Raw genomic sequence first — 27,845 nt, forward strand, 5'->3', positions numbered from 1 at the left:
GATGTTGGGCAAGTTGACCCCTTGAGGCCTCCGTGTCCTCATCTGTAATGGGAGAGAATAACAGTATTTATTTCATAGGGTTGTTGTGAAGAATAAATGAATTATTATTTATCAAGCACCCTGGACGGTGCTTGGCACGTGGCACACTTCATGTAGTGTTAGCTACTGCTGCTGTCACGTTTGGCCAAAACGAACCATGAAGGGCAGCCTTGTTGAGCAGAACGGATCAGACTCCTCAGAATACACACATCAGATGTGGCAGAGGAGGGGAAAAGAGAGGGGCACTTAAGAGTTGCGGGGATTTCCTAGGGAGCATGGGCAAGGCTATCCCAGCAACCCTGTCACTGAGCTGACACCCAGGTGTTTCATCAGCAGCTGTGTCTTTCTTTTCCTGAGTTTCAGAACCTAAGAAGCCCATCCTGGTTTTCCCCATTGTCAGGATGCACACTGGTGGTCTCCGCCTGGGGGAGAGAGCTCCTGGGGTGCAGAAACTCAGGCGGTACGGCGTACAGCCTGGCGCCGCTGCTTTCGAATAAAGCTGAGAAAAGGAGCCAAGAGGGAAGGCGGCAAGAAAATGAATTTTAATTCAGCCTAAATGAGGCTTAAGGTTGGAGTGAGTATTTCCCCAGAATTCAGATAAAAAAGGCATCATCCTCGGAATATCTTCGGCTAGTGAGAATGAAATGATGACGGCTGGCAGAGAGTTGAGTGAAATATAAAGACACTTAACCAGGATATCAGCTTCATTATAGGATGTATTTGGATTGTACTTCACATTGATCCAAAGAGAAAAAAAGGGAAAAAAACACGAGCTTTCCTGAAGGTTTATAGTAACTGCTAATCTAGGTTTCTGATTTAGTCCTTCAAGATCCTTTAAACCCTCAGTGGGGTTTTAAAATTCAAAGTCGACTGCAATAATAAGTAGAAGGTAAATGAGAAACTGTCAGATAAGCCACCATGGAATGGAGAAATTGCTTATACAACAAAGGCCTTTAGAATACTGGAGGGCATTGGGTCTGATAAGGATATATTTACGATGGTTTAAAATAAAGAGCGGATATCCATGGACCAGGGACTTCTTAGACACTTTGGACCTGCATTCAGTGGAAGAGATGTTTGGAAGAATAGGGAAAGAGGAGAGAAAGAGATGCTGCTCTCTAAATGCAGTGTGATTTCAACGGCACTTACAATGCTCCAGAAAGAAAGTTTATTCATTTACATCAAAAATGGAATTTCAGCACATTGGATTTTGTGTTCAATACTCTGAATGTGTGCCTTTATAATCATAGATGCCCACACAGGCACACAAACACAGAGAACATATTTGTGGCTAAGTGAATGCAAACTCATTTGGGAAAAAAAAAAAAATTCCTCATTCGAGGGACACGTCTGCTGCTGTTTTCAAAAAAAGGCAAGGAAGGGAATGGGCGAGAGGGTCTTTTTCACATAATGGAAGCGGACTCTCACTGGGAACAGATACAAAGTGCCGATAAGCCAGCAGGATAAATCCAAATGCCGAGTTACACAGGCTTCAGGAAAGGATCTGGTGGTAATGAGAGCACAGGGAAGAGCTTAGGTGTGCTGGTGGAAAGCAGTCCCCTGTGCTCTCCGGCCTCAGTTTCCAGTCTGTGCAATGGCCTTGTCTATCACCCCTCTCAGGAAGAGACCGTGAGATTGCAGGCCAAGGGTCTGAGGGCACTAAGAAGGCGACCTGGCAAAAAAGAAACAAAGAAAGAAGAAAGGAAGAAGGAAGGGAGGAGACAATCGCGTGAACCAGGCTGAGAATGAAGGTGGGCAAGTCGCTCACCTCAGGGGGCTGACAGGGCACCAGGCGCGCTCGAGTTGAGAGCGTGAGGCCCTGCGAGGGCTGGCACAGACCCTGAAATGAATGGGATGAGGGCAAGTTACCACCCCCTGGATTTCAGCGTCCCGCAAGCCTCTTGGGGACTCTGAAATAAAGTCGGGCTGCTCAGGAAAGACCACTCATTCACTTCAAAAGAACAAGAAAGAACACAGATCTCTGCTCCACCTTCCCAGGCTTGGAAACTCGCCCTCCCAGCACTGCTCTAAGACAGGCGGTTGTTTCTCTCCTCGTTACCCAGAACGCGCCCGGCCCCAGCTTCCCTCCGGGCCCTGATAACCTGGGTCAAGTCCCCCCACTGCCACTCCAGGCCGTGTGGCTTTGTGCCTGTCACTTAATGTCCCTGAGCCTCTGTTATCTCATCCGTTAAATGGAGGTAATAATCATAATCCCTGTCTGGAAGAATTGTTGAGAAGCTTAAAACAAAGGGCTTTGTACAGGGTCTGGCTCATCAGAAAGGCTCAGGAAGTGTCGACGCTGATTATGATGATGACGCTGAGCAGTACAAGCTCAGCCTAGGGTGGGTTCTGGAAAAAGCAATGTGAGGAGACCGGGTCCGACCTAATGGAGCCCCCTGGGGCTTTTCACGGAACTTCTCAGTCCAGTCAGTTTGTTTGTTCACCTCTAGAGTAAAGCGCTGGCATGGGAAGAAGGTCGGATTAGACGTATCTTATCTCCCATGGCTGACATTCACCACCCTCTAAACCCTTCTCTATCCGATCGAAACATGTTCTTATCTGTTCTCAAAGATGTTTGAAAAGCCCCAGTCTGATTATGTTGGTCCACAGCTTACAGTCCTTCCATGGGTCCCACTGCTCCGCAGGCCCATTTGGCCCGATGCTCCGTCTCCACACCCCAGCCTCCCTCCACTGGCTTGCCTCCTGTTCCTCCGGTTCGCCCTGCTTCCCCCTCCTCAGGCCTGCACACTGCCCCCTTCTGCCCACCATGCTCTTCCCTCCCTCTCCCTGACCCCATCACCGCCCTGAATCCTATCACCACCGCCTCCACAAGTAAATCTTACTCGTTCTCTATCCAGTATGGAAGCTACTTGGCTACATGTGTCTTTGAGCACTTGAAATAAGGCTACTCTGAGCTGAGATTTGCTGTAAGTGTAAAAAAACCCACTAGATTTCAAAGAAAGAGTTCTGGAAAACAAACCAAAAAGAGGTAACATATCTCAGTAATGTTTTATATTGGTTACATGTTGAAATGATAACACTTTGGAATATGGGGTTCAATAAAACATATTGTTAACACGAATTTCACTGCTTTTTAAATACTTTAAAAAAAAATTTGGACACTAGAGAATTTGAATTTAGACAGGTGGCTCACATGCTAGTTCCTTAGCACAGCACTGCTTTGGAGCTCAGGGCTCCCCCCGTTCCTCATCAAGGCCCCCTCAGCTCACTCACTAGGCAGGAGTTCTTTACACACTCTCTGGACGCCCCCAGCTTCTGCTCTACAGCTATGTCCCCTTGCAACCATAATTAAATAGCTCCGCAATTAGTTTGTTACTATTCAGTGCAAAGTCCCTGAGGTTGGGGGCTATGTCTCTAACTACAACTGTTTTCAGTTGTAGCCTCAGCTACAGGCATAGTGCCTGGCACTTACAGGGTACTTGTCTTCATTTCCTGTTGCTGCTATTATAAATCACCACAGACGGGTGGCTTAATGCAGCACAGATTAATCTTATGCTTCTGGAGGTCAGAAGTCTGAATGGGTTTTGCTGGGCTAAAGTCAAGTGTGAGCAGGGCTGAGTTCTTTCTGGAGGGTCTAAGGAGGAAATTGTTTCCTTCCCTTCTCCAGCTTCTGGAGGTCACCCACATTCCTTGGTTCATGGCCCCTTCCTCCATCTTCAAGCCAATGGTGTTGCTTTTTCTAATCTTTCTCTGACTCCCCTGCCTCCTTTCCTCACTTATAAGGACACTGTAATTGCATTGGGTCCATGTGGATACTCCAGGATACTCTTACCATCTTCAAGATCCTTAATTACACCTAAAAAGTCTACTTTGCCATGTAAGGTCACTTATACACAGGTTCTGGGGGTTAGGACTTGGACATTTTTGGGGAGCTATTATTCTGCCTATCACAGTGCTCAATATTTGTTGTTAAATGAATCAATGAATGGGTGGATGGATGGATGCCTTTCTAATCCCATTTCCTATTTCTTCCCAGCAGCTTCTGCCCAACTCTAGGAAGTCATGCTTGCTTAGGCTGGTTGCTCTCCTGGTAGTTGCCCCTCCCCCATTCCCCTCTGTTTCAGTTCTGACCACCCTGGGGTCGAACTCAAGAGCCATTTACTCAAAAGAGCCATCCTCCTGTTTGCCTGAACTCCTGAGTCTCCACCACACATTTCACATTAAAGAACATGCTCTTACTTTGTTCTTTACACTCTTAGTTTGTTCTACTCTCAGAGCCGGATGGTAGGCTCTTCCAGGCAGGGCAGGGACTGTGCCTTATACCTTCCCAACTCTCCCGCCCTTCCCTGGAGCTTAGCACCAAGCTGGGCACCCCACAGATGCTTACAAAGTAATGGTGCAGTTGCTCTCACAGCTCTGCCGGGAGTGACCTCCCCACGTGTGAGGCCATGATGCCAGCCGCTGGAATCTGTCTTTCTTTCCCATGAAGACTGTTAACACAGCAGACCGGCATTAACCCAAGTGAATGTGGGATGGTTAAGTACAGTTATTTTGGCAAAACGTGCATTGCTTCACTCTAAGCAGAAATCAAATGTTATGATGCTACGTTATCAGGAAGAGTACATTATATTTGGCATCATCCCAGGATTCCAAGACTCAAATGGCATTAACCCTTTAGTGGCTGGGTCCTAGTACCAACATATGGTCCTTCTCTCCATAAAGACCTCCCTGCATGTACCCTCTCTCACAAAAGCACGCGCACACACACACACACACACACACACAGATGTCTAGACTTTTCCCTGAATAATCTTCCAGCCTGGGATTATCTTTGCAATTAGCTATCTTATAATCACAGGGTTGCTCAAATCTCTCCTGATGAGAAAAAGATGATGATACTGACGATCGTGGTGATGATGCCCTGACTGCACTGGGCATTAAAACAAAAGTTTAAAACTTCACACGCATCAGGATTTACTCATTATCAGCAGTCTTTGAAAAACGCAGTTGGCTACTTCATACTCTTGGAAAGTAATCTGCATATTCTGAAACAAACTATTAGTAAGAACATTGGACTTGAGGTCAAGAGTCTGGCTCTTTTGCCTCAGCTGAGTCACTGATTTGTTGTTGACCTTGGGAATGTCCTTGTGCCTCTCTGGGCCTCAGTGACCTCACCTGTAAAATCAGGGCATTGAATCAGACGATGTATGTATCAGATGGGGATGTAGCAGAAATCTGATCGCCACGGCTAAACTGAATAAGTTCTGCTTTAGTTTTCTTCCTTAACAAGAAGCCAGAGATGGTCAGTCCAGAGCTGCTCCTCCATCCTTAGGGTGTGACTCTTGTCTTCATGGCTTCAAGGTGGCTACCACACCTCCAGGCATCTTATTGTTTCCCAGAAAGGAAGAGGGGGAAAGACTATGGGCAAAAAATGTGTTGTGCTCATTGAATTTGTCCCCCTTCCTTTTACTTTAATTGGGAAAAAAATGTTTTCCTGAAGCCCCAGGAAGTTTATTTCTTCTGATTCTCATTGGCTAGAGCGGGGTCACATGGCCATCACCTGTTATAAGTCATTGTTAACTGAGCAAATTGTGATCACGAAAAAAAAAAATCAGGGATCACTTAGCCAGGAAGAAGGATGGAATGGCTATTGTGTGGGCACTCAGCCTCGTCTGCCACAGATAGCTTCTAAGTTTCACTCTGTCTTGGATATTCCACAAATTGCACTTTAAAACCCATCATTCCCCAAGGCAGTGTTCTCACTACACTGGGCCCTCATGTATACAGTGCTTAGTCCTGGTTTGGATTAGCAGATTAACCTCATTAGCACATTAGAGAAAGTGTGCTAATGACATCATCTGGCAGAACGCGGAGTGGGGTGGGGATGGGGAACCATCCATTCACTCTGCCTCCCCTTATCCCTGAAGGAGACAGACAAAGAGAAGGCAGCCACGTAACTAATTAGCAGCAGGAAAACCCCTTCAGGCTGATATACCTTCATCTTCCTTGGAGCCTCCGCCATCCTTGCCAGCAGCATCCTTTACTTTTTGTTTTCTGCTGTGGACATCTGTGCCTTTGTTTGACCTCTCATAACTCCATGAACGTTTTCCTTTGGGAAATTCTGCCTCCCTTGAGGGATGTAGGCTTGGTGGGGGCATTGATGGAGAGGTCATCCAAGGAAGGCCAATAGAATGGTGTCCCCTGGAGACTGGACCTTTAGCAGAGTGATGCTGGGATGGAACATTCTGAAGGCAATGTCACACCACCTGTCGTGGATCCTTGAGTGTCTCTGGCCCTACCCTTCGTAGCCCATTTCCCCTTCCCCTTCCCATAAGTACCCTCCCTGATTAAGGCGGCCACAGTCAGCATCTCTTTCTTGCAACCCCCAAACCGTAACAAGTATATCTTTTAATTACATTAATTCATCCTACAGGTACTTGAATACATCAAGAAGTTTGTGATGCTTCTGGACAAACACTCGTGCCAGGGTACTTGCCCTGAATCTAACTCTAATCCACTCCAGGATCCCGTACACACCTCTTTGTCTCTCTGTGCCTTAGTTTCCTCATTGGTAAAATGGTGGGTTGGACCAGACCTGTAGCTTCAAACTATTCTCTGAAGTACTTCAGGATTTCTCCCCAGAAAATCCACAGGGCTCTACATGGGAGCTCAGGAGAGGCCCATTATAATGGGCTCTGGGCCCCCCACTCGACTTCAATTAGAATAGCTTGGCTTTCATCCAATTTCTGTGTTGAGCAGGATATTTTTTTTATTGGTCCTCAGCTAAAAATAGACGTTTGAAAAATGCTGGACAATATGATCTCTAAAGGGCCCTTCCAGTTCTGATGTTCTGTGATTCTAAGCAGGTGGAATATTTGGTAACATCTTTTCATTCATCAGCATAATTGGGAACACAGGAACGCCTGCCAAAACATAATCTATATCTAAATAAAATCTTCTGTGTGCAAAACAACGGCAATGAAGGACATTCAGAAAAGAGCAGGCTGTGTGGAAGAACTAGAAAGAAACAAAGCACAGATCCCTGCTTTGCAATTCTGGCAACGCTTGATATGTAGATCTGGGAAAGGAAGCCCACCACGGCTTTACCTCCTCTTTGCTGTTGTAAAGCAAAGAATGCAAACTCATATGCAAACCGAATCTGGGCCCCATGTTTCACTGGACACATTCAGTGTTTTAAAAACTTTCAATTAGTTATCACCAATATTCATAAATTGGAAAATGCATTTAAAAATTATGTTTCCTGGCTTCGTTTGAAAAAACGGAAGATGTGACAGTGTCGGCCTTGCATCGTAAAAGGACGGCGGTCAACCAGAGCAGGACAGCAACTGCCCCTTTTAGCTGGGGCACATCTGCTTCACTCTGCTGCAGGCCACCTACTCCTTCCTATAATCCTGACCCCTGAGGCCAGATGCTGGCTACCAGGTAGGCCTTCACTGGCACTATGCTTTTTTGTTTTTCCCTATTGCAGGGTAATGGTGAATGAAGCATAAAGTATTTCTTACATCCCTGTCATTATCCAAAGTGGAAAAACAAAAGATAGAGTGAGAAAGGTATGCTGTTCTAGAAAAACAGGGCAGAGATGGTATTTATTTATGATAGTGGCTTACAAACGGGGGTAATTCTGTATACACACACACACGTGCACACACACACACACACACACATGACATTTGGCAATGTCTAGAGACTTTTTTGGGTTAACCCAACTAAGGAGGATCTGGTGGGTAGGCATCTGGTGGCTAGAGGTCAGGGATGTTACTAAGTACCCTACAATACACAGGGCAGCCACCACAACAAAGAACTATCCAACCCCAAATGTTGACAGTACGCTGCTTTATGGATTTCTGTGGGTTTAACATACATCAGCCCCTTCACTCTTTTACATTACCTGCCTGGGCACTGCCCGGGCCCTGCCCTTCAGGCCTTAGTGACACAGGCCTGGCTTTGATGACTACTGAGCTAGAACAGGAAAATGAGGCTCCCTCCTGATGGCACGAGGGTGAAAATAATGATAAAAACTCTGACATGGGTGTGGCCTCCATGGCCTCACTCGCCCAGTATTTGCTCTCATGATCCTCATAAGCACCCTGGGAGAAGATGCTGTTTCCCCAGGTTAGGCCCAGTGTCACTCAGTCCCCTGGCTTTGGGCCTCATAGCATGTAAATGACGGGGCAAGGCCCCAGGCAGAGATGTAGAGTCTGTTCTGGGCCTGGTTCCCCAGCTCTCACTTTGATTTTGTGAGCCAGTCCACAACCCTCCTGTTACCAGTATGTGCTCTTGGCCTGAGTTGAGTTGCTGCCAGCAAACACAAAACCCAGGCTGATATCCACTGTGCTTTCCCCACAACGAACGGGCCTTGCTGGAAAGGGTGAGGAACGGCTGTCCAGGAAATCAGATGGGAACTGAAAGACACTAAGATGTCTGGGGAGGCAAGAAGCAAAGTCAGGGGAGGTGATATAGGTTGAATCTAAGAGATGGGCACAGCACTGCAAGTGCTCGACTGAAGAGGGCCCACATCCAGGCCCAGGGCAGAGCAATTCGGCAGCAGAGAGTCAAGGAGGGTGCACAAAAATCGGAGATGAAAATGGTTCATTACTTGTTACTATTTATTCATCCATCCATCTACCCATTCATCCTTTCCGCACCTATTTATGGAGCAGGATTCAGGCCTTGGGCGAGGTATGTGGCCCCCAGCCTCGTGGAATCAAAACCAAGCTCTGGGATTTGCCACTGTTTCATCTCAAGCAAGTTGCTTCCCTCTCTGAGTTTCCTGATCAGTAAAAGGAGCAGGTAATGTTTCCATCTTGCAGGAGGTGATGTGAAGACTAGATAAAGATCTCCTTAGCCCTGGTCTGACTCAGACCCTCCCTAAATGCCTGGCGGACTCCATCTCCCCTTCTTTCCTCCCACAGATGCCACTCAGCTCACACAGGATTCCTGCAGCTCACTGAAGCAGGGACAGCTTCTGGGGTCACGTTTCAGCTCAAACATACCGCAGAAGACCTTCGTCTTCCATGGAAACAATTCTCCCCCATGCAGTTGGAGGGTCTTTTGTAGATCACTACATCACATAGGAAGCGGGATGCAGAACGGCCACCAGTCAGCAGAAAGCACACGTGTGACGTGTACTCCCACAGCAGTCGTGCTCTTTCTCCTTCTTGTAAAATCCAGTTTGAGTTCTTAACCTCTCAGGGGCATCAAGGAGAAGCAGATCCACAGCTGTTTTGGGGGGTGGGATTTGGGGGATGGGCACCCTCTCTCATCAGGCACTTATTAAGGACCCGGGGTGCGTACAGCGATAGACTATTATTTCAAGCTCCCACTGCTGAAGCCCCCATGGCCCTCTAACGGATGGTCTTCAAGAAGGAGCCTGGCCTGTGCAGATGGTGTCTGTCTGGTTGTGTGTGCCTACTCACCAAGTTTGTACCACATATCACGGATGGAGAAGCCAATTAGCCGTCTCATGTCCCCGTACCTAGGAGGAACAAAAAATGTCTGCTTCAGTCACCATCTCAGAGATTCTCATGAACCCCTACCCCCCTTTCAAGAGATCCAAATGCAACCTACTTATTCAGGATTTTGTTGTATTTGGCGTGTGAGAACTGCTCCAGCTGCAGAGAATCCTGAGTGATAAAAGCCACCGCCAGATGAAAATAGTTGTTCCACAGCTGTAAGTGAAAGAGTGGAGAACAGTCACGGAGAGGGTCTGAAGTGGGAAAGCATATTAAACGCTGGGTAACGTGAATAATTTATGAAGATGGCAGAAGACCGAGGCAGAACCAGTTTAATTCTGTGCGCTGCAATTTTCTAACTGGCACTGACTCTGAAATTAACATCCCGGCCAGAGCGAGGATAACTGATGGATTTCTCTAGGTGCCGACCACATCCTCTCTCTGACAACAGGATTTGGGCAAGGAGGAAGATTTTAGGGCTGCTTTTTCATTGTTGTTGTTTTGCTTCATTTTGTTTTTTTGAAAGACAAGTCGCCCCAGCTGGGTGCCCTGGTGAGCTGGTTCTCTGCCCTAGAAGTAGAGGGTGATGAGGGATTAAGTATTTCAGAGCCTCTCAGCCTCTACGGAAGTCCTCCCTAATTCACCCGACAGCTCAGAGGACCAGCCTGCAACCTATTCCAGCTTAGAATATTTTGCCTTTTCCTTCTCTGTAGTTCAATGGTTCTGAAGTGTGGCTCTGGTCAGCAGTACCAGCAGCACGTGGGAGCTCATTAGAAATGCAAATTCTCTGGACCCACCCCTGACCTACTGAATCGGACCCCAGAAATCCGTGTGTTCACAAGTACTCTGGGTGATTGCAATGCTAATTTGGGTTCAAGAACCACTGAGGGCCAAGTTTACAGGTAAGCTTGTCATAACCGTCACATTTACATGATCTCTTGGTGCTAAATGAAGAGACTAATACTAGAACCCGCTCCACGGCTCATGGTGAAAGAGATCAGGTCAAGTGTGCAGCGCGGGGCAAGGGCTCCAAAGATTAGCAGCAGTGACAGTGATATTGACACAGGCTACAGAACCGAGATGGAGACCCAAACCAAGGTATTGTTGAGCCTCAGTGAACCCATCTGCAAAAGGGGTACCTGTGTATCCACTGCAGAGGGCTATGGTAAAGATGATGTGTTTAAAGGGCATGAATCTCAGTAAGAGCGCCAAAGCACTGGTTTGCCCTATTATTCTTTTCATTATTCTAGTGACTCCTTTGGTACCAAAGCAAATAGTACAACCTGGTGCCTTCGGTGCTCAGGGGCAATTATTACGAGATGCCATGGCCCTGCAAGGAGCAGGTGGGGGGCAGCTTTGCTGGACAAAGCCCACACACTTCCAGCCTCCTCTAAACATTGACTAGCAAGGGGAGGGTTAACACCAGCTGGGGAAATCACCTGCCAGTGAGACCTTCATCCTTCACTCAAAGATGTTCATCGGAAGTTTCAGATGGCCAAGACTAAATGAAAGGCAGCTCTACCCTTGATAAAGCCCCTACTGCTGCCCAGAGTATTACTTTCATTTGGGCTTGTGGTTCCAGTTTCAGAAAGGAGCAAAACAAGCCCTTCATTTTACCATGGGCCAGGCACTTTCCCACACATCCCTCCTTTCATCTCTCAAAACTTGGTAGCCATTATTAGGCCCATTTTACAGTTGAGGAGACTGAGGCTTAGAGGGCTTAAGTATTTTGCCTAAGGTCACACAGCTTGTTAAACATACAGCAGAGCTGCGATTTAAACCCAAGCCTTCTGATTGATGTTCAAGTCTCTTTCTACACGCTGTGATCAGTCTTTAGCTGAGGATGCATTAACACATATTTATTGAACATCTTCAACGGGCCAGGCATTGTCATCACGTGGGGATAGGGCAATGGTTATACAGACAGTAGTCCCTGCCCTCGTGCAGCTCATACTCTGTTGAGGAAATGAGCTTTCCTTCTTTTACTTGAAACTTTATCTCCCAGAATCCAAAAAGACCAAGTCTCTCCAGGGGTGCAGTGAAGTGACCTCCTGGCTTGTGGCCCCCGTAAAGTCAACTCTGCACACAGAAGCCGGAAGGATCATATCGTATCACTCCCTTCCTCAAAGTCCTCCAAAAACTGCCCATCATCCTGAGAATCAGATCTCAGGCTCCTCTGTTTCCGTAGTAACCTCGCTTATCCAAACACAGGAAAGGTCAGGGCGTCTCTCAGCCACTCTGACTGTCCTTCCTCCTGGCGTCTCTCAGCCACTCTGATTGTCCTTCCTCCTGACGTCCCCATGACTTGCAGGTTCTGAAAATGTACTGTTTGGGTCTGCGTAAGCCCAGAGCTCACACCTCCTCCCGTCTAAGACCAGGATATGAAACCACAAGCCAAGGAACGGGAAAACTTGGTCATAGGACATGGAATGGGTTATTTCTAGGGTGAAAAATTCCTGAATTTAGGGGATTATAAGAATAATCAGGTTACAACAGGAAATAGGTATGTGACAAAGTAAGTTGAATTGGTATCACTTTTGAGAATAATTCCAGAAATCCCCCTCTCCCAACCATGTTTGAGAATACCTAGACACTGTCAAATCTAATTAAGCTTCTTGCTAGCCTCTATTCTACCTGACTTGGTCCTTCAAAAATGTTTTCTGTCACACATTCCTGATTTTCTTTTTTAAAGTTGAGATATAATTCACATACCATAACATTAACTTTTTAAAGTATATCATTCAGTGGGTTTGAGTATACTCACAAGGTACTACTACCTAATTTTAGAACATTTTCATTGCCCCAAAAAGAAACCGTCCACCCATTAGCAGTCACTTCCATTCTTCCTTCCTCCTCAGCCCCTGGCAACCACAAAGCTGCTTCTGTCTCTGTGGATTTGACATTTCATAGAAATGGAATCAGAAAGTATGTGACCTTTCTTTAGTGTCTGGCTCCTTTCACTACGCATGACGTTTTCAAGGTTCATCCACGTTGTCACAGGTGTCAGTCCTTCATTTCTGTTTATTGCTGAATACTATTCCGGGTATAAATATATATGGACGTACCACATTTTGTTTATCCCTGATGGACATTTGGTTTGTTTCCGCCTTTTGGCGATTATGGATAACGCTGCTATGAACATCTACATATGAGGTTTTGTGTGGATGTATGTTTTCAGTTCTCTTGGGTATATACTTAGGAGTGCACCTGATTTTCTTTTGACTTCTCTCCTTGAAGATCTTCGTGGACCATGAGGCCATAGATCCAGTGCTTCTTCTTCTTAGTGGATCAGAAATGGTGCCCCTAAGTGTCTCACCCACAGCCCCTGCCCAGTTCTGCCCATGAGGCTCTGTGGGTCCAACTTTGGAACTGAGGGAAGGCCATCATGGTCAGTGGCTCTGTGCAGTGCCTGAGAGCTGAGCAGTGGCCACAACTAGACACGGCTGGGCACTCATGATACTTCTTGCCTGAACCTTCCTTGACTCTTGCTCCTGAAGAATCAGAACCAAATGAACTAACCTGGCTTTTCAGGCAATTTCCAGTGTTATCTCCCTCAGCAAACTGCCTGGGGAGGGGGGAGGGGCTGATCTGCTCAGACTCACAGATAGAACACAAGCGTCTTGGCCTCCGTGGCTTTGCTCACAGTGGTTCTCACACCTGCAGCATCTAACTTCCATCCTTTCATCAAAACCCAGTTCGAGACCCACTTCCTTCATGAGGCCTTCCCAGAAGGCAGAGCACATCAGGTCTGCTCAGCCCTTCCGGATCTGAGGAGTACTTAGTAGGTACAACCACAGACATGGGTCCGTCGTTCCGCACCTGACCTTGTGCTCCACTCACTTCCCGTGACAGGATCCTCCAGCGGTTAAGAGCACATGCCTCAGTGTCTCACAGACTAGGGAATGGATACCAGTCTCTCTCTTACTGGCTGAGCTGTCTTTGGCTAGCTACTTGACCTTTCTGAGCCTCATTTTCCTTACTTGTAAAATGGAAAAAATAATGGTAACTACCATAAAGGACTGTTGTAAGTACCGGTCGTAGAGCATTTGTAAGCCCTGTCTTTTCCGATTGTAAGTTCCACCAGTACCAAGGGTTCTGGCTTCTACTTATTTGTATCCCTAATGCTAAATTCAGTACGATGGCTTGAATACAGTTGTGCTCCAGAAAATATTTATTTATTGATCACCATTTTGTTAGAGAGATTCTCCAGTTGTTTCAAAAGATCCCAGATTTTTCTTTCCTCCCTGGCCCAAGCTGCCTGGTGGCATTTTATTAACAGCCCAGCCTGGATGGCTCAGAGAAGCCACAGAATCTTTGGCAAAACACACAGGTTCCTTTTCCCCGGGGAAGAAGTAAGGTGATTTCTGATTGGGAATTTCATATTTTGAAATCGTAGGACAAAAGAAGGTTAAAGCTGGAATAAATTTAAGGGTCATCTGGTCCAAATCTATTACTTCGCAGATGTAAACAGTGAGATCCAGATAAATTAAACAACCACCCAGTCATACCGCTAGTGGGTGTACTTAGAATTCAGCTATTTTTAATTAACTCTCAAAAAATTATAAATGTAATATACACACAGTGAAAGAAATTAAATGATTGAAAAGATTAAATAATCAAAAGTTATTTTCCATCCTACCTTGGACCCTAGTCTAATTCCCCAGAAGAAAATGTTGCTAACAATTTCCTGGATATCCTTCCAAAATTTTTTGTGTATAAACAAACATATGTATAGACATCTTTTCTTAATAGTCTGCTATACTTTGCTTTTTTCTCTCATCAATATTTCTTGCAGATGTTTCCACATTAGCATATACAGATCTGCTTCATTCTCTTTTATTGCTGCATGGTCTTCTGCTCTAAGAATGTACTTTAATTGTAACCAATTTCCTATTTATAGACATTTAGCTTGACTCCAACTCTTTTCTTCTTCAGCATTGGTGCTGTAATCAACATCCTTGTTTATATATCTTTATGCATGAGAGACTGTTATGTAGTATACATTCCTAGACGTGGAACTGCTAAGGCACAGGGTCTATGCAGATACTGTTATTGTTTGTGTTGTCTTTGTTGTTTGTTTTCATAGATACCATCAGGTCACCTCCCAGAATTCCAATCCAATTACAAGCTCCACTGTCATGGGCAAGTTACCCTACCTCTCTGAGACTTTAGATAGTATCTAAAGGGGGTACTTATAAGGACAAAATGAGGAAATTGCTACCTAGTAAACTCCTACTCAGCCTTTTGATCTCAGTTCAAAAATCACTTCCAGGGGAAGCCTTCCCAGCCCGCCTGGACTAAACTAGATCCATCCATTATTTGCCCTCATTACACCCTGTTCACAGGATTCGTGACATATTTTAAGCAGAACTGATTTATTTTCTGTCTCCTCTACCGGATGTAAGCATCATGCAAGCAAGAAACTCATCTTTTTATTCCCTGTTGTATATCCAGTGTCTAGGATCATGTCTAACCCCACATGTACTCAGGAAATATTTGCTGAATGAGTTCATTAATGAGCCCAGCATGCCGCAGGTGTTCTTGTTAAATCCTCCCCAGAAACTATGCTATTGGTATTATGATTCTCCCCATTTTAGAGAACAGGGAACTGAGGCCCAGAGAGGTTGACTAACTTGCCCAAGGTCACACAGTTACAAAATGATGAAGCTGACATTTGAATCCAAGTGCATCTGTCTCCAGAACTTGCATTCTTTAACCACTCTGCTCTTCTGTTAAAATTGCTCTTCTTCTTCTCTCTTGGTTCTTGTTAGCCTTTGTCGTTGGTTGAGTTTTCCACTGGTTCATCAGATATCTTTACAGCAGAGACATCAAGAATGTCTGATCCTGTAAGTTTCTTTCTCAATGGCCTTGAATTATTATTTACCCCAAATTCTTATTTAAAAAAAAAAAAAAGACCCAACACCCAGGGTTGCTGAAATGCAGTCAGCATACCCACCTCTGTGGTGCAGAGGCCCAGCTGCCATGGCCATTCTGAAGATGCCATTGATTCTGGGAGTAAAAGTTTCCAGCTACAGATTCAGGTTGGGAACCTCAGTCCAGAGGTTGTCTAGGGTCCTCAAGCTGAAGCAGGCAGGGCCGCAGAAGCTGTCCCCAAGCACGTGACCATCTTCCTGCCTGGTGGAGGCGTCCTGCCATGACCTCCCTGTGGGTAGTGCTGTGGGCCTCTTCAAGGCGCCAATGAGTGCTCTCTCTGTGTCTGTGCTCCCTCTCTCATGTATTTTGCCATCACTGGTCACACTTCCCATTATAAAGACCAAGCCTGCCCTCATTCCTCCACCAACGGCTGGGAATATTCTGGAAGCTTTTCATTTCACAGGGTCTCCAGTACAGGTTTAAAAATGATCCCAAGGTGGTCTGGTGCCCAGAAGCTGATCCAGAAATGCCTCAAGACTAAGGCTGGAATTACCAAAGGCAGAGCCAATTACAGCTTCCCAAGTAGAGAGAATGGTCTTAGTAGCAATCAGACAGCCACCTAAGATGGAAAAAAAATTATTTGGAGCCAAAGAACACATCTGAAGTGCAACCACTGATTTCTGGACCAATCAGAGTTTCCAACACGGAGAGTCTAATTCTGCAGCCAATCATTGAAGAGCTCCCTGTCCCATGGCCAGCAAAAGCTAACAAGGGCAGACTGTTTCTGGAGCTACATAGAGCCGTCTCCTAGATCCGAAAGGCACCCTGTTCCTAAGAGACAGTGCAGAAGAGTGAAAAGAGCTTGGGTATTGCAGACAGGCCTGGGGTTGAATCCCAGAAGACCCACTTAATAGTTAGATGACCTTTAATAGGAAAGTCAACCACTTCTCTGAAGCTCAGTTTCTTCACCAGTAAAATGGGTATATCCCAACCCTAATAGGGTCATGATTAAGGGTCAAAATGCCCTAAGTCGATGCCTAATAAAGCTTAGTCACCTTCTTCAAAGGCTTGGATGCTAGAAGATGGATTTATAGTCTGCTATTGAGACCCCAAGATCTTTGAAGGCAGGCCAGTGCTCTGTTTTGCTTCTGAGTTTCTCAAGGCATGTTGCAACAGCCTGGACTCATGAGAATTGCTCTTAAACAAAAATTCTCACTGAGTTAAACTCGAAATCCTCTCTTGGTCTTCCCTGACCATGCAAACAGATGTGAATCTCAAGGCCCAGCATCTTGAATAGGGCCTGGGAATGCAAACTTTTTTAGCCCCAAGCAGGAAGCATCATTTTTCTAATTCCCGGGTCTTGTCACCTACAGAACGGCACCCACAGAGCTCCTTGCCTTTTGCCCTTTGAATCATAAAACCACAGTTCTGGAAAAGATATTAGGGCGAATCTCACTGTACTTGCCCCTCCTCTGGGCAGCAGCTGGCAAGGGCAGCCACGCTTAGTGGTGGATGCTGTTCCTGCTGATATTAAATGCATAATTAATGAAACGGTAAGAAGAAAACAAGGTGTGTTCCAGGCAGGGTACAGAGAACAAATCCATTCTCACACAAGTGAGGAGGAGGTAGGAGAACAAAGATAGGTTTGAAGAATGATCCTGTTCTTGAGTGCTTCCCACTAAATATCTGTGGAAGTCTCATTCGAAAAGAAGACTTATTTCATTTTGTAATGTTGGCCGCTTTCCCGTTTTACAAATCTTGTGGGTGTGACAGCCCTAGGCAGTTGTTGTGGTGACCAGAAAGATGCCTCCCTACTGTTCTGTTTGCTGAGGACTGACATGTGGGTTCCCAGACCTGACACACTTAGGACCACCACCACCGTCATCGTCATCACATCAAAATGGTAATTATTGTAAGTATAATGAGCTAACATTTATTAACCATTTATTAACTACCATGTTCCCGGCATTCTAGGTCTTTTACACGAATTAATTCACTGAATCCTCTCAACAATCCAGAGAAGTAGCTACTATTAGTGTCATAATTTGATGTTGAGGACACCGAGGCACAGAGAGGTGAAGTAATTTGCCTAAAGCCACACAGCTCATAAGCTCAAACCTTCCATGTATGAAACCCCCACTTCTCTGGGGCACTCTCAGATGCAGATTTTCTTTCAGGAAAACTGGATAAAACCTAAAAGAATGGCATGAAGGACTAAAGCTGAGCTTCTCTTGGAAAGTACCGCTCTAAGACCACGGAGGAGAGCCAGAGTCAGGAGATCAGGTCCGAGGCTATAAATACCAAAGCCCACGGAAAGAGATGAACAAACCAGCCAACGGTTTTATGGCCCAAACACTGCCTTGCCACTGGCCCCTAGGTGTGTTCTTCCGAGCTGCCCCTCCAAAAAAGCAATGGCCTTATTAACTTCCCTGATCGTACTCGTAACCAGAGCCTGCAGGCACCTGGGCCACATTTGGAAGGGGATCAAACACTTGTCCTGATTCGAACAGCCAAAGTGACATGTTTTGTTTCCATGTCAAAGATTTATAACTCTCACCCAGACCCTGCCAAGCAGTCAACCCAACGTGGTGGTGAAACTCTATCTCTAGCATGTGGCTGCAGTGATCTGCAGGCTCTGGGGCCAGCCACTGCTGTGCTTTCGTCCCACCTCTGCACTGACACGCTGTGTGACTTCAGGCTATCTGCTCGTCGCCTGGGAGTCTTAGTGTCCACATCCCTCCAGTAGAGAAAATAAGAATCATAGTAACTACCTTGTAGGGTAGTTGTAAGGACTGAGAAAGATAACGCATAAAGCGCTTCTTGTGAGATCTGCACGTACACTGCTGTCAGAAAATGGCAGCTGTTCTCTTCATCATCATTATGGTTCAGTTGCCTGATTTAAATGCAAGGTAGTGGGAGAGAATCTTATTCAAAGATAACGTTTATTAAGTATTTATAGGCCGGTGCTGTCTAGCAGAGCGGACCTCACAGACCTCAGCCCAGGCATCACCTCCCCAAGGAGACCTACTATGTGCCAGGAACACAGCATAGATTCCCTGTGAGTACAGGTCTTCACACTCCCGACTCCCGAAGCTTACCTTCTACCAGAGGAAAGAAAGAGAACGGGCATGTAGGCAAATAAGAAAGATAGCACGGAGTGCCATGAAGAGACTACAGCAGGCTAAGTGGTGATACACAGTGGCCATGGGGTTGTTAGGGGACCTTCAGAGAGGAATCAGGCAGGGGAGGCCTCTTGGAGGAGGAAGTGTTTGATCGGAATCTGTTGGGACCCTCCTTACAAGTGAGTTCCCCTAGCAAGTGCCTTGGCACATTCCCGTTCTGGAAAAACCCTACGAAGTAGCGAAGGGAGGTGTTGTTGAGCATCTTACAGATGAGTCAGCTGAGGCACGGATGCAGTCCAGGCCTTGCCTGAGGTTCCTCGGCTGGTCAGAGGCCAGAGCCCAGACAGGAACTGAAACCCCAGACGAGCAGGCAGAAAAAGCCATCGCCCCAGTTTGCTGGCCACTCCCTAAGCTTGTGCTGTGAGAGATCCTGGGGGTCAGAGGCTTCCCTGGAGGGGGGATCCCCTTTTAAGGGTCTCCTCTCTCACACCTCCAGCCAGAGGTAGCAACCTGAACTTGTCCACAAGGCTTTGAAGAGCTGGTTCTTCTTGCCTGGGCCCTGAGCAGATGTGTCACCCTGTCTGCCCCAGGGGCATGCTTTGAAGCCCCTGAACCTCACAGAGTCCCCAGGTCTTGTCTGAGCACTAAAAGTGGTTTCCGGAGGAATCAGAAAGTCACAGAAATGTACTAGTGAGCTTTATCTTTCAGTATCTGAGAATGGCTGCTTTTCTAGGCTCCAGTGAATAAAAAAGTAAAAAAAAAATTAATACATATTTAAAAGGTGGCACCCACTTTGACAATGAATGAATGCAAGTCTCCTCTTCAACACAAGATACGTCATACGGTCACATTTGCATATGCTGCTCAGTTGATGACTATTTAATCAAGGGTCTGGTTCCAAACGCTGAGTACTTCCCTCCCTCCCCTCTCCCCGCCACGGCTCTGTGGAAACACCCAGAGACACAGACATAGCTTCCGAGTGTTTTGGGATGTGTCTGATGGAGCAGTTAGCCCAGATTGCTGGAGCAGCCCAGCCAGGGCACTCCAAGGGCAAGTCTGGCGCCTCACACTCACCTGAAACTCAAAGTTCGTGTTTTCCAGGAACTTCTGGTTCATGGTTTCTGCAAACTTGTTGATAGCTCTCAGGAAGACCCTGGAAGAAGGCAGAAGGTCACCAGGCCATCTGAGCACGCTACCCCAAACATTCCTCCCCCATGCTTCAGACTGAAGTTCCTTTAGTTCCAAAGACCCAAGGAAGAGGTTCGTTGACCCACATTAACACCTGCTCTCACTGTAGACCTGAGGCCATGTTTGCCCTGCCCTGCCTGTCTGTTTGACTTCCTTTAGAAAATCTGTATTGTCTCTTGTTTAAACTGTTACAAGCCTGTGTCAGAAAATTCATGCCATGCAGGAAGACAGAAAAATTGCCTCCTCCCAAATCAAATAAATAAACGAACAAACGACACACCAGCAATCCTATCATCTGGGGAAAACCATCACTGACATTTTGACGAACATAATTTCAAAGGTCTCCCTAGACATATATACACAAACGATATTATAAAGATAGCATTTTGATAAATGGGGTTAAACGATAAATTCTGTTTCACAGCCTCTTTTACTCAACAATAAATTGTGTGTTCCTTTCATGCCAGTGAATTCAGATATATATCATCCCTTTTAATCACTGAAGAGCATTCTATTGTATAGATGTATCACAGCGTATTGCATCAGTCTTTTATTGATGGACCTTTACGTTGCTTCTTAGCATTTTCTGTTATAAACAGTGTTTCAATGATCACTCTTCTATGTATGCCTTGCACCTCCCATATATACCTCTTCTCCACTCTTCTTCTCGAGATGGTAATGCTGATCAAATCTTACACGTATTGAACATTTTGTTACCTCTTGTCAAATTGTGTTTCTTCTTGAATGTCTTCCCATCCATCCCTTCCTCTCCTTCCTCCCTACTCTCTGGTCTTACAGCCTCTTCTTATCTCTCTCCCTTTCAGCCTCCAGAGTGAGTTGCCCTATGGAACAGTTCCAATCCTGTCGTTCACCCACCTCAGTGGCTCCCCACTGCCCACAGGAGAAATCTAAACTCTTTCTCTTGACCGTCAATGCTCTCCATGATTGGACCCCACCTTCTTTGCTAGGATCCTTTCTCACTGTTACTTTGTGCTTCTGGCTGTTTTCTGAGTTCATAGCTGTATTCTTCCTTTGTATAGAATGCCCCCTCCTTCTGATTGTTTCAGGGCAGGGTCTGCTGCATCTTTCAGGCCCCCAGAGGACAGTCAGTACAACTGCCTTTCCAGACTTCATCATGGTCTGCGAATGAGCTATTTGTGTGACTCAGTAACGACTGTCTCCTCCAACTAGACTGTGCTTTCCTTGAAATGAGAGACTCCCTCCATGATCTCATCTACTCTCCAATCTACATGCCTTTGAGTCCCAAATTTTATATCTTCATCCCTGGCCTTTCCCCTGAGCTCCAGCTTGCATTCCAGCTCTCTGCTCTATACCTTCACGTGGACGACTAATAGGCATTGCAAGCATACATGTCAAAAGCTTGACTCCTATTACCTGCCCTCTTTCTGTCGTCCTCCCATCTAAGCTGAAAACAACTCCATTCTTCCAGTTGCTCAAGGGGTAGGGGGATTTAGCATCCTTGACTTTCCTCTTTCTCTCACATCCTACACCTGACCTGTCAGCAAAACCTCTTAGCATTACTTTCAAAATATATCCAAATGCAACTACTTCTCGTCACTCACTGCCACTGACCCGAACCAAGTCACCATCATTTCTGTCCTGGATTTTTGCAGTCACCTCCCAAGCTGCTACATGCCCAACTGTGGCCAAGTCTCCACTGTGTGTGTTTGTAAAATCTAAAAGGGCAGGGGCCAGATCTTCCCTGTACTACTGTCTATAATCTTTGATTAACAGAGGACAATCAATAATTTCTCTACTGAGTGGCTGGTCCAGGGAAAATGTCTATTTGGCTACCCGTGGGAAGCCAGTAAAAGGAAGTGTTTATCAGCAGGTTATTGCTTTGGGTAATAACTGGGACTCAATTCTACATGGGAACTTCTGAGTTTAGACTGTAGCGAACATACTTGAGCATCAGAAGTGTCCTGGGCTATTTACCCATTAATACCAGCGCCCCCATGGTTGAAAGTTGCTCTTACGGACATTAAGTCCCTAGCACTTCTGGCCTGCCCTGCAGGTGGGCTGAGAACTCTCCTGTAGCCAGAGAAAGCCCAGAGAATGAAAGAAGTAGGAAGCTCTCAGGATGCATGGGAAATGTCCACCGAAGCTGCAGGTATATTTTGGGTGGGCCACGAGTGTGGGAAGGGCAACTATAGCATGTGCTACACCAGGCATTGCTTGTTAGGAAGCTGGGCTAGGTGTTCGTTAAACACTAAATATCTGTTTTCTTTTGTTTTGTTTTTAAGATCAGCACTTCATTATCCGACTTTGTATAACATCCATCTGTTAGAAGCCAGAAAGAGAAAATGTACATAAAAAAGCTTTGAAAGTTACAAAACCTTGTTTAAATGTAAAGTAGCAAACAGACCTAAGACATAGAGATAAAGGTGGCCCAAGGACTAATTTTCAGTAGCACTGGGCTCTCTTCTTCATCACCTCTGAAAACCTCACCTATAAATATTTGTTGAACAAAGAAGGCAGCGTATCCTGTTATCAGGATCACGAGATTTGTACACACACACACACACACACACACAACTGGATGTGATTTCTCGCTTTGCCAATTCCCAGCTGTGTGGATTTGGGACATGTTAATATTGTGTTTGACACCTAAGTTTCCTTTTCTGTGAAAGAGCAGCGATGTAACCCCTTTCGCAGGGTCCCCGCAGGGTGTAATGGCAAATGTATGGTAAGTGCTGAGCACAGTGCCTGCCACATGGTGACAACGGTAACATGGTAGCTGTGGCCGCCCAGACCCCTTTGGGTTGCTTAATCCTTCTTCCAAAGGCAGGTACCGACAGCAAAATGGACAGAGGACAAGCTGTAGCCATCAGGACCATGTAAAGACAGGAAATATAAATCCCACAAAACCCTCCACCCCATCAGGCTGCCACAAGGTGAGACTTCTTTGGTTTTGTTATTCTGTCATTTGCTAATACGTCTTTGAAAAAACATCTATATTTTCTTCTTAAAGATTAGTATCTGATTCTCCAGATGGAAATGCATTGAGTGGCTGTCATATTATGTATAAACATCTCAGACAGTCTAATATGATACCAAAATGAGGGGTTTTACACATTCTCAGTAGTTTCCATAACAGTTATTATTTTGATTGTCAACCTAAACCTCCTCTGGCTCACAAAGGCCAGCCCAATAACCAGGAATGATTAGCAACCTGTGCTGATGGGGGGACTGGTGGCAAATAGGGGCTGAAGTAAATCAAGGCTCCTCCCTCTCTCTGGATTCTTCTGGGAATCAGAATATCACTTAACTTTGGTTTCCCACCTATGGGTTTGGAAAAGTATGTCTTCTGTATTCTTAAAAAAAAATAATTGTACTTAAAGCCTAAGCATGAATATGTTGAAGTGGGTTAGAATGAAAACACACTCAACTTTTTCTGTTACTTTCAAAAATGATCTTGAAGTGTTGAAAACAAAGTTCACGATCAAATAACAACCTCACATTTCCTGCATTTCATCCGTGATGCTTAGCAGCCTCTAAAAAAATTAATAATAATCACAGTCATGGTTACCAACGATGTGCCAGGCTCTGCGCTAAGTACTCTGCATGGATTTCTTCCGTGATTTTTTCCCACCTTTTTAAATTCTCACATGAACTCTCCGAGTTAGATATTGTTTGCCTTTTAGAGATGTGAGTTCAGGTAACTTTCCCAAGAACCCAGCCAATACATGTGGAACCAGTATTTAAACAAAGTTATGCTGCCTTCAGAACCTTGGTATTTAACCACCATGCTATTCCGTTCACAAAGAAATCTGTGTAATTCTGTTCAACCCAAGCTGTGAGCTCACCTTGTTAATAATGACAATGATGGGAGTCTCATGCATATATCCTGTGCCAAGTGCTCTATAGACTTTGTTTCATTTAATCCTACAAACTGAAGGAGGTGTTACTGTCGCACCCATTTAACAGAAGAGGAAACTGAGCCCTGGAAAGATCAAAAAACTTCCCCACATTCCCACAGCTAATAAGCAGCAGAGTCCACCCAATCTCAGGTCTGTCTTTCTTGAAAGCCCTTGCAATTAACCAGAAAGATATACTGGCTCCCCTGAAGGCCAGCCTGCATGGTTTTTGGCACTGGGCATGCTCCTACTCACGCCCACAAGGCACAGAGCCCCTTCCCACTTAGTCCCCATTATCCTGCTGCCCTGCCCACAGCTGAGGGGGCCCAGAACCGACACTCGACTCAGGCAGTCTTCCATGGGCTGACTAGAAGCCCATGGGTAATCATATGGGTACCAGTGGGGGCACCCAAGCCTGGATAGTAGTAAATCAAGCCCTTTTAGACAGTTCAAAAGCAGGACAACCAGGGAGAATGCAACGAACCCTGCCCTGAGCAGAAGCCATGAGCAGATAATTCTGTGAGGAAGCAAAGGCCATACTGCAAGAGAAGTCAGCTGCTGTGAGCAGGAAGAAGCTGGCAGAAAGGGAGCTTGGTACCCGAGGATACCCGAGGTTGCTACCCTGAGAACTGCTCCACGGGAGGCTCACTGCAGCCACTGGACCAGGTTCCCAGTTTCCTACTTCCCTTCATGTAACAGAACAAATCCTCATTACTGGAGGCAACTGAGAGTTCCTATGTTTCGTGTCCTGAATAAACCTATGCACCGTATGCATCAGTCCTTGGACTGGATGCGGTAATGCAAGGTGCACACAGACTCCTGCAGCAGCTAGAGCAAGCCTGCCTGGGGGCACGTTCCCGCTCTGCTACTCTCCCTTGCTGTGGTCTTGAGCGTGTTGCTTTGCCTCTGGTACTCTCAGCTGCCCCCCATCGGTATGATGAGCCGTGTGTGAAGATGAAATGAGATGCAGTGCGTGAAGCCGGTGGCCCAGGGCCTCAGTCCATAGGAGTCCTTAATAAATGTCAGTTGTGTGGCTATCATTATCTTAACTGCCCAGCCACCTTGTAGCTCTGAGGCAGGAGGATCCGAAGCTGAGAACACTCCAGTGTGACAACCAACCCATGCCCACAGGTTGTATGATGTGAATGAAAGAGGGAACTGGAGGTGGACACGCCCTTTCCAGTGAGAATGCCGAAGGTAGAGAGAGGGCCTCCCTGAATCCCATTCCCCTTTGGGCTGTGATTCATGGGATGTAGTTGATTCTACTGGTCAAAACTTGAAGATGGAGATAAAAGAGGTGGCCAGAAGAAGGGAGTCCTTATTCCTCCCCTAGAAGCAGTGAAAAAGCCATTCTCCCAGAGCCTTTAAGCTGCTTCCCTCACAACACACAAGGGTTCCATGCACCAAGAGGCTAGAGTGTATCAGAGGATTCCAGCTCAGGGTCAGGGCACGGCCCACCCCAAGTACCCCTGACCCTTCTCGAGTGGTTCTGGATTCTAGTTAGGGGTGCAGCAGACTCCTGGGACTGGAATTCCATGGCCAGCTGGACATCAGGATTAGATGTGCCCTGCTGGCTATAAAACCCATGGAGAGGCCTTCTTCCGGACGATACGATTTGGAGGAGATGAGGTCTACAAAAAGGGAGTAGGCAGTACAAATTAATGTAGGTAGGAGAAAGGGGAAGCGGGCGACGACGAGTGTCAGCACACTGATGGAGCCGCCAGCAGACTGCTGAGCACTGCCCTGCTCAGCTTCCTAGGGTCAACTATTGTGACCCTACTATGTGCCTAGTGTGTGCTGGAGACAATATTAGACCTTGAAATACGTCACCAGTAAGGTAGACAAGATCCAGCCCGGATGTGCCTCTTCTGTGAAATATTCTGGATGTTCCCAGATCATAGGAATGTGAGAACAAAAATAATAGCTCACATTTACGAAATGCTTGCTAAACACTGTTCTAACTACTTTATGCGTATTATTTCATTTTGATCCTCACAAAAATCCTTCGTGGTAGGTCTTATTAGTACCCCATTTTACAGTGAGAAAAACAGAGTCCAGAGTGGTTAAGTAACTTTACCAGAGGTAACATAACTATAAGATGGTTCGAACCTAGGCAGTCATAAATCCTAACTTCTCTGTGCTCTGAACTCTTTGCTCTGAACTCACTACAGTGGCTGCAGCGCTTGGTCATATTTCCATGGGCATACTTACTGTCTCACCAACAAGACTGTAAGCACCCTGCCTTCTGGGGCCATGGCGTAGATGGGCTCCAGATGCCCGGGACACTCAATATGTATGTGTTGATTGATTCCATTTAGAGAAGCTTTAGGGATGCATACAAATCCCCAACGGCCACCACTTGCCCCCTGCCCAAAATGTTGAATTTCCAGATTGAGGTGCAGATGGAGGAGAGGAAAAGAGGTTCCTAGGCATATTTTGTTCATTTACAATATTACAAAGAACTTGATCATTTAAAAATTAACCATGTCGCGTACATCAGATCTTACTGAATGTTGCATCTTACCAGTAAGAAGAATGCTCTAACAGGAGGTATTTCTTGCAGTAGACATGTCACCACGTTTGCATACACAAACAGTACACAGCTGAGGAGACATTCAAATCTGCAAAACTCCATTCCCTCCTCCAACAAGCAGATAGATAAATTATATATGACTAATACATACATACATACATACACAAATAACAAGCGATAATTGGGAAATTATGAAAACAGAAAATCATAAAAATGTAAGTAATAGGGAAGGAAGGAAGGAAGGAAGGAAAGAAGGAAGGAAGAAAAGGAGGAAAGAAAAGAAAGGAAGAAAGATGTTGTAACATACAGACTAACCAACATACGGAGTTCACCTTGTCCACGTGAATGAATGGAGCTTAGGATGCATATTTTTAGAGGAGAGAAAATGACATTCTGGGGAACAGTGATCTGGGCTCAACCATGGTGTATGTTCCGTTTTTCCAATTTATGTTGAAATCTTTCATTAACTAGCTGCATGACCTTGTGCAGGTTACCTCTTTGGGCCTCTTTAAGGTATCTGAGCCAATAAATATGCAGTTTGCACATCCTTACAATGCACTTAATAATACAAGCCTCACTATTTTACAGGATGAAGCAGTAGAGATGAAGAACATGGGCTCTGATTGCCTGACTTCTCTGTTCTTTCGCTAGTAATACAACACTGAGTAAGTTATTCATCTATTCTGTGCTTCAGTTTCCTCAGGTATCAAATGTGGATTATAACAGTTCCACATCATAAAGTTGTTGCAAAGATTAAATGAGCGAATACATGTAAAGTATTTACAATGGGGGTGGATCTAGGTGCATAATACATGTTAGCTATCGTAACACCACACAAGATGCAACAATCGTGAAAAAAATTTCAGGTGCTCTGTAAATGGAAGGGATCACTGTGGCCAGAAGATGAAGGAAGTCTACAACCTAAGCTATATGCCAGCAAGGAGAAAAACAGTCATCTTTTCTGGTCGACACTAGGCACATGCTTCTCTACTCCAAGGCTACATTTGTTGTCTGCAAAGCTCCCATTCACTGAGTTCTTCCCAGGTACCAGCACTGTGCTACGGAGTAACTCATTCTACCCTCACAAAAACATACCACGAAATGGATATAATCATCCCCATTTTGCAGATCAGAAAACCGAGGTTCCAAGAAGTTGAATGACTTCCCAAGAAAGAGAAGGTGGCAGAACTAAGAAGTCTGAAACCCAGGCTGTGTTTCTGAGTCTAACTTATCTTAAATGTAAAGACTTAAGTACTCAGCAGATCCTTTAGAGATACAAATGTTTCTATTTAGGAGACAATTCCATTTTCTTAGGTCCCTTAGAAAATTATATTCTGATTTTGTAGGTATAAAGAAACAAGGATTATTGCATCATCTCTGGGGGCCAGTCCCCCACAAAAAGACTAAAGTCTGTGGGATTTCGGGTAAGGACAGTCCTTCAAAGCACTTCTACGTATTTCCTCCAGGATGACTGTCGGCAGCTCAGAAGGGGAGTTTGCCCTGGTCAGGGCTCCAGCCTCTCTGGGCTTCCATCCTCCTGACCCTGTATCAGTAGTAGATGTCTGTGCATTTATTTGCTTGCCCATCGTCCATTTCTCCTTCTGGTAATAACTCTCAGATTTTCCTATGAAGAATTACTCCCCCGGCCTCCCCCTTTGCTCCCAGACTTTGTGGTTTGGGTAGAACTAACCACAGCCTCCCCAGTTCCAAAGGTGGGTCATATGACCCAAGCCTGATGAAATAGCGTATTTCATTCTCCTGGCCACAGAGGTTATGG

At 45.7% G+C, this 27,845-nt stretch overlaps 1 protein-coding gene across 2 annotated transcripts in view; it reads right to left on the reverse strand.

The window, feature by feature from the left end:
• The window catches only part of DOCK2 (dedicator of cytokinesis 2), a 409,352-nt gene that overhangs the window by 62,871 nt on the left and 318,636 nt on the right, over positions 1–27,845 (reverse strand). For both annotated transcript variants that reach the window (XM_033432052.2, XM_033432051.2), the window contains exons 30-32: positions 19,544–19,622; positions 9,589–9,689; positions 9,438–9,496 (exon numbers count right to left, since the gene is read on the reverse strand). In XM_033432052.2, the coding sequence (XP_033287943.1) occupies positions 9,438–9,496; positions 9,589–9,689; positions 19,544–19,622 (239 nt within the window). The remainder of the gene's footprint in view (positions 1–9,437; positions 9,497–9,588; positions 9,690–19,543; positions 19,623–27,845) is intronic.

The sequence above is a fragment of the Orcinus orca genome, chromosome 3 (genome assembly GCF_937001465.1).
Source record: "Orcinus orca chromosome 3, mOrcOrc1.1, whole genome shotgun sequence".
NCBI lineage: Eukaryota > Metazoa > Chordata > Mammalia > Artiodactyla > Delphinidae > Orcinus > Orcinus orca.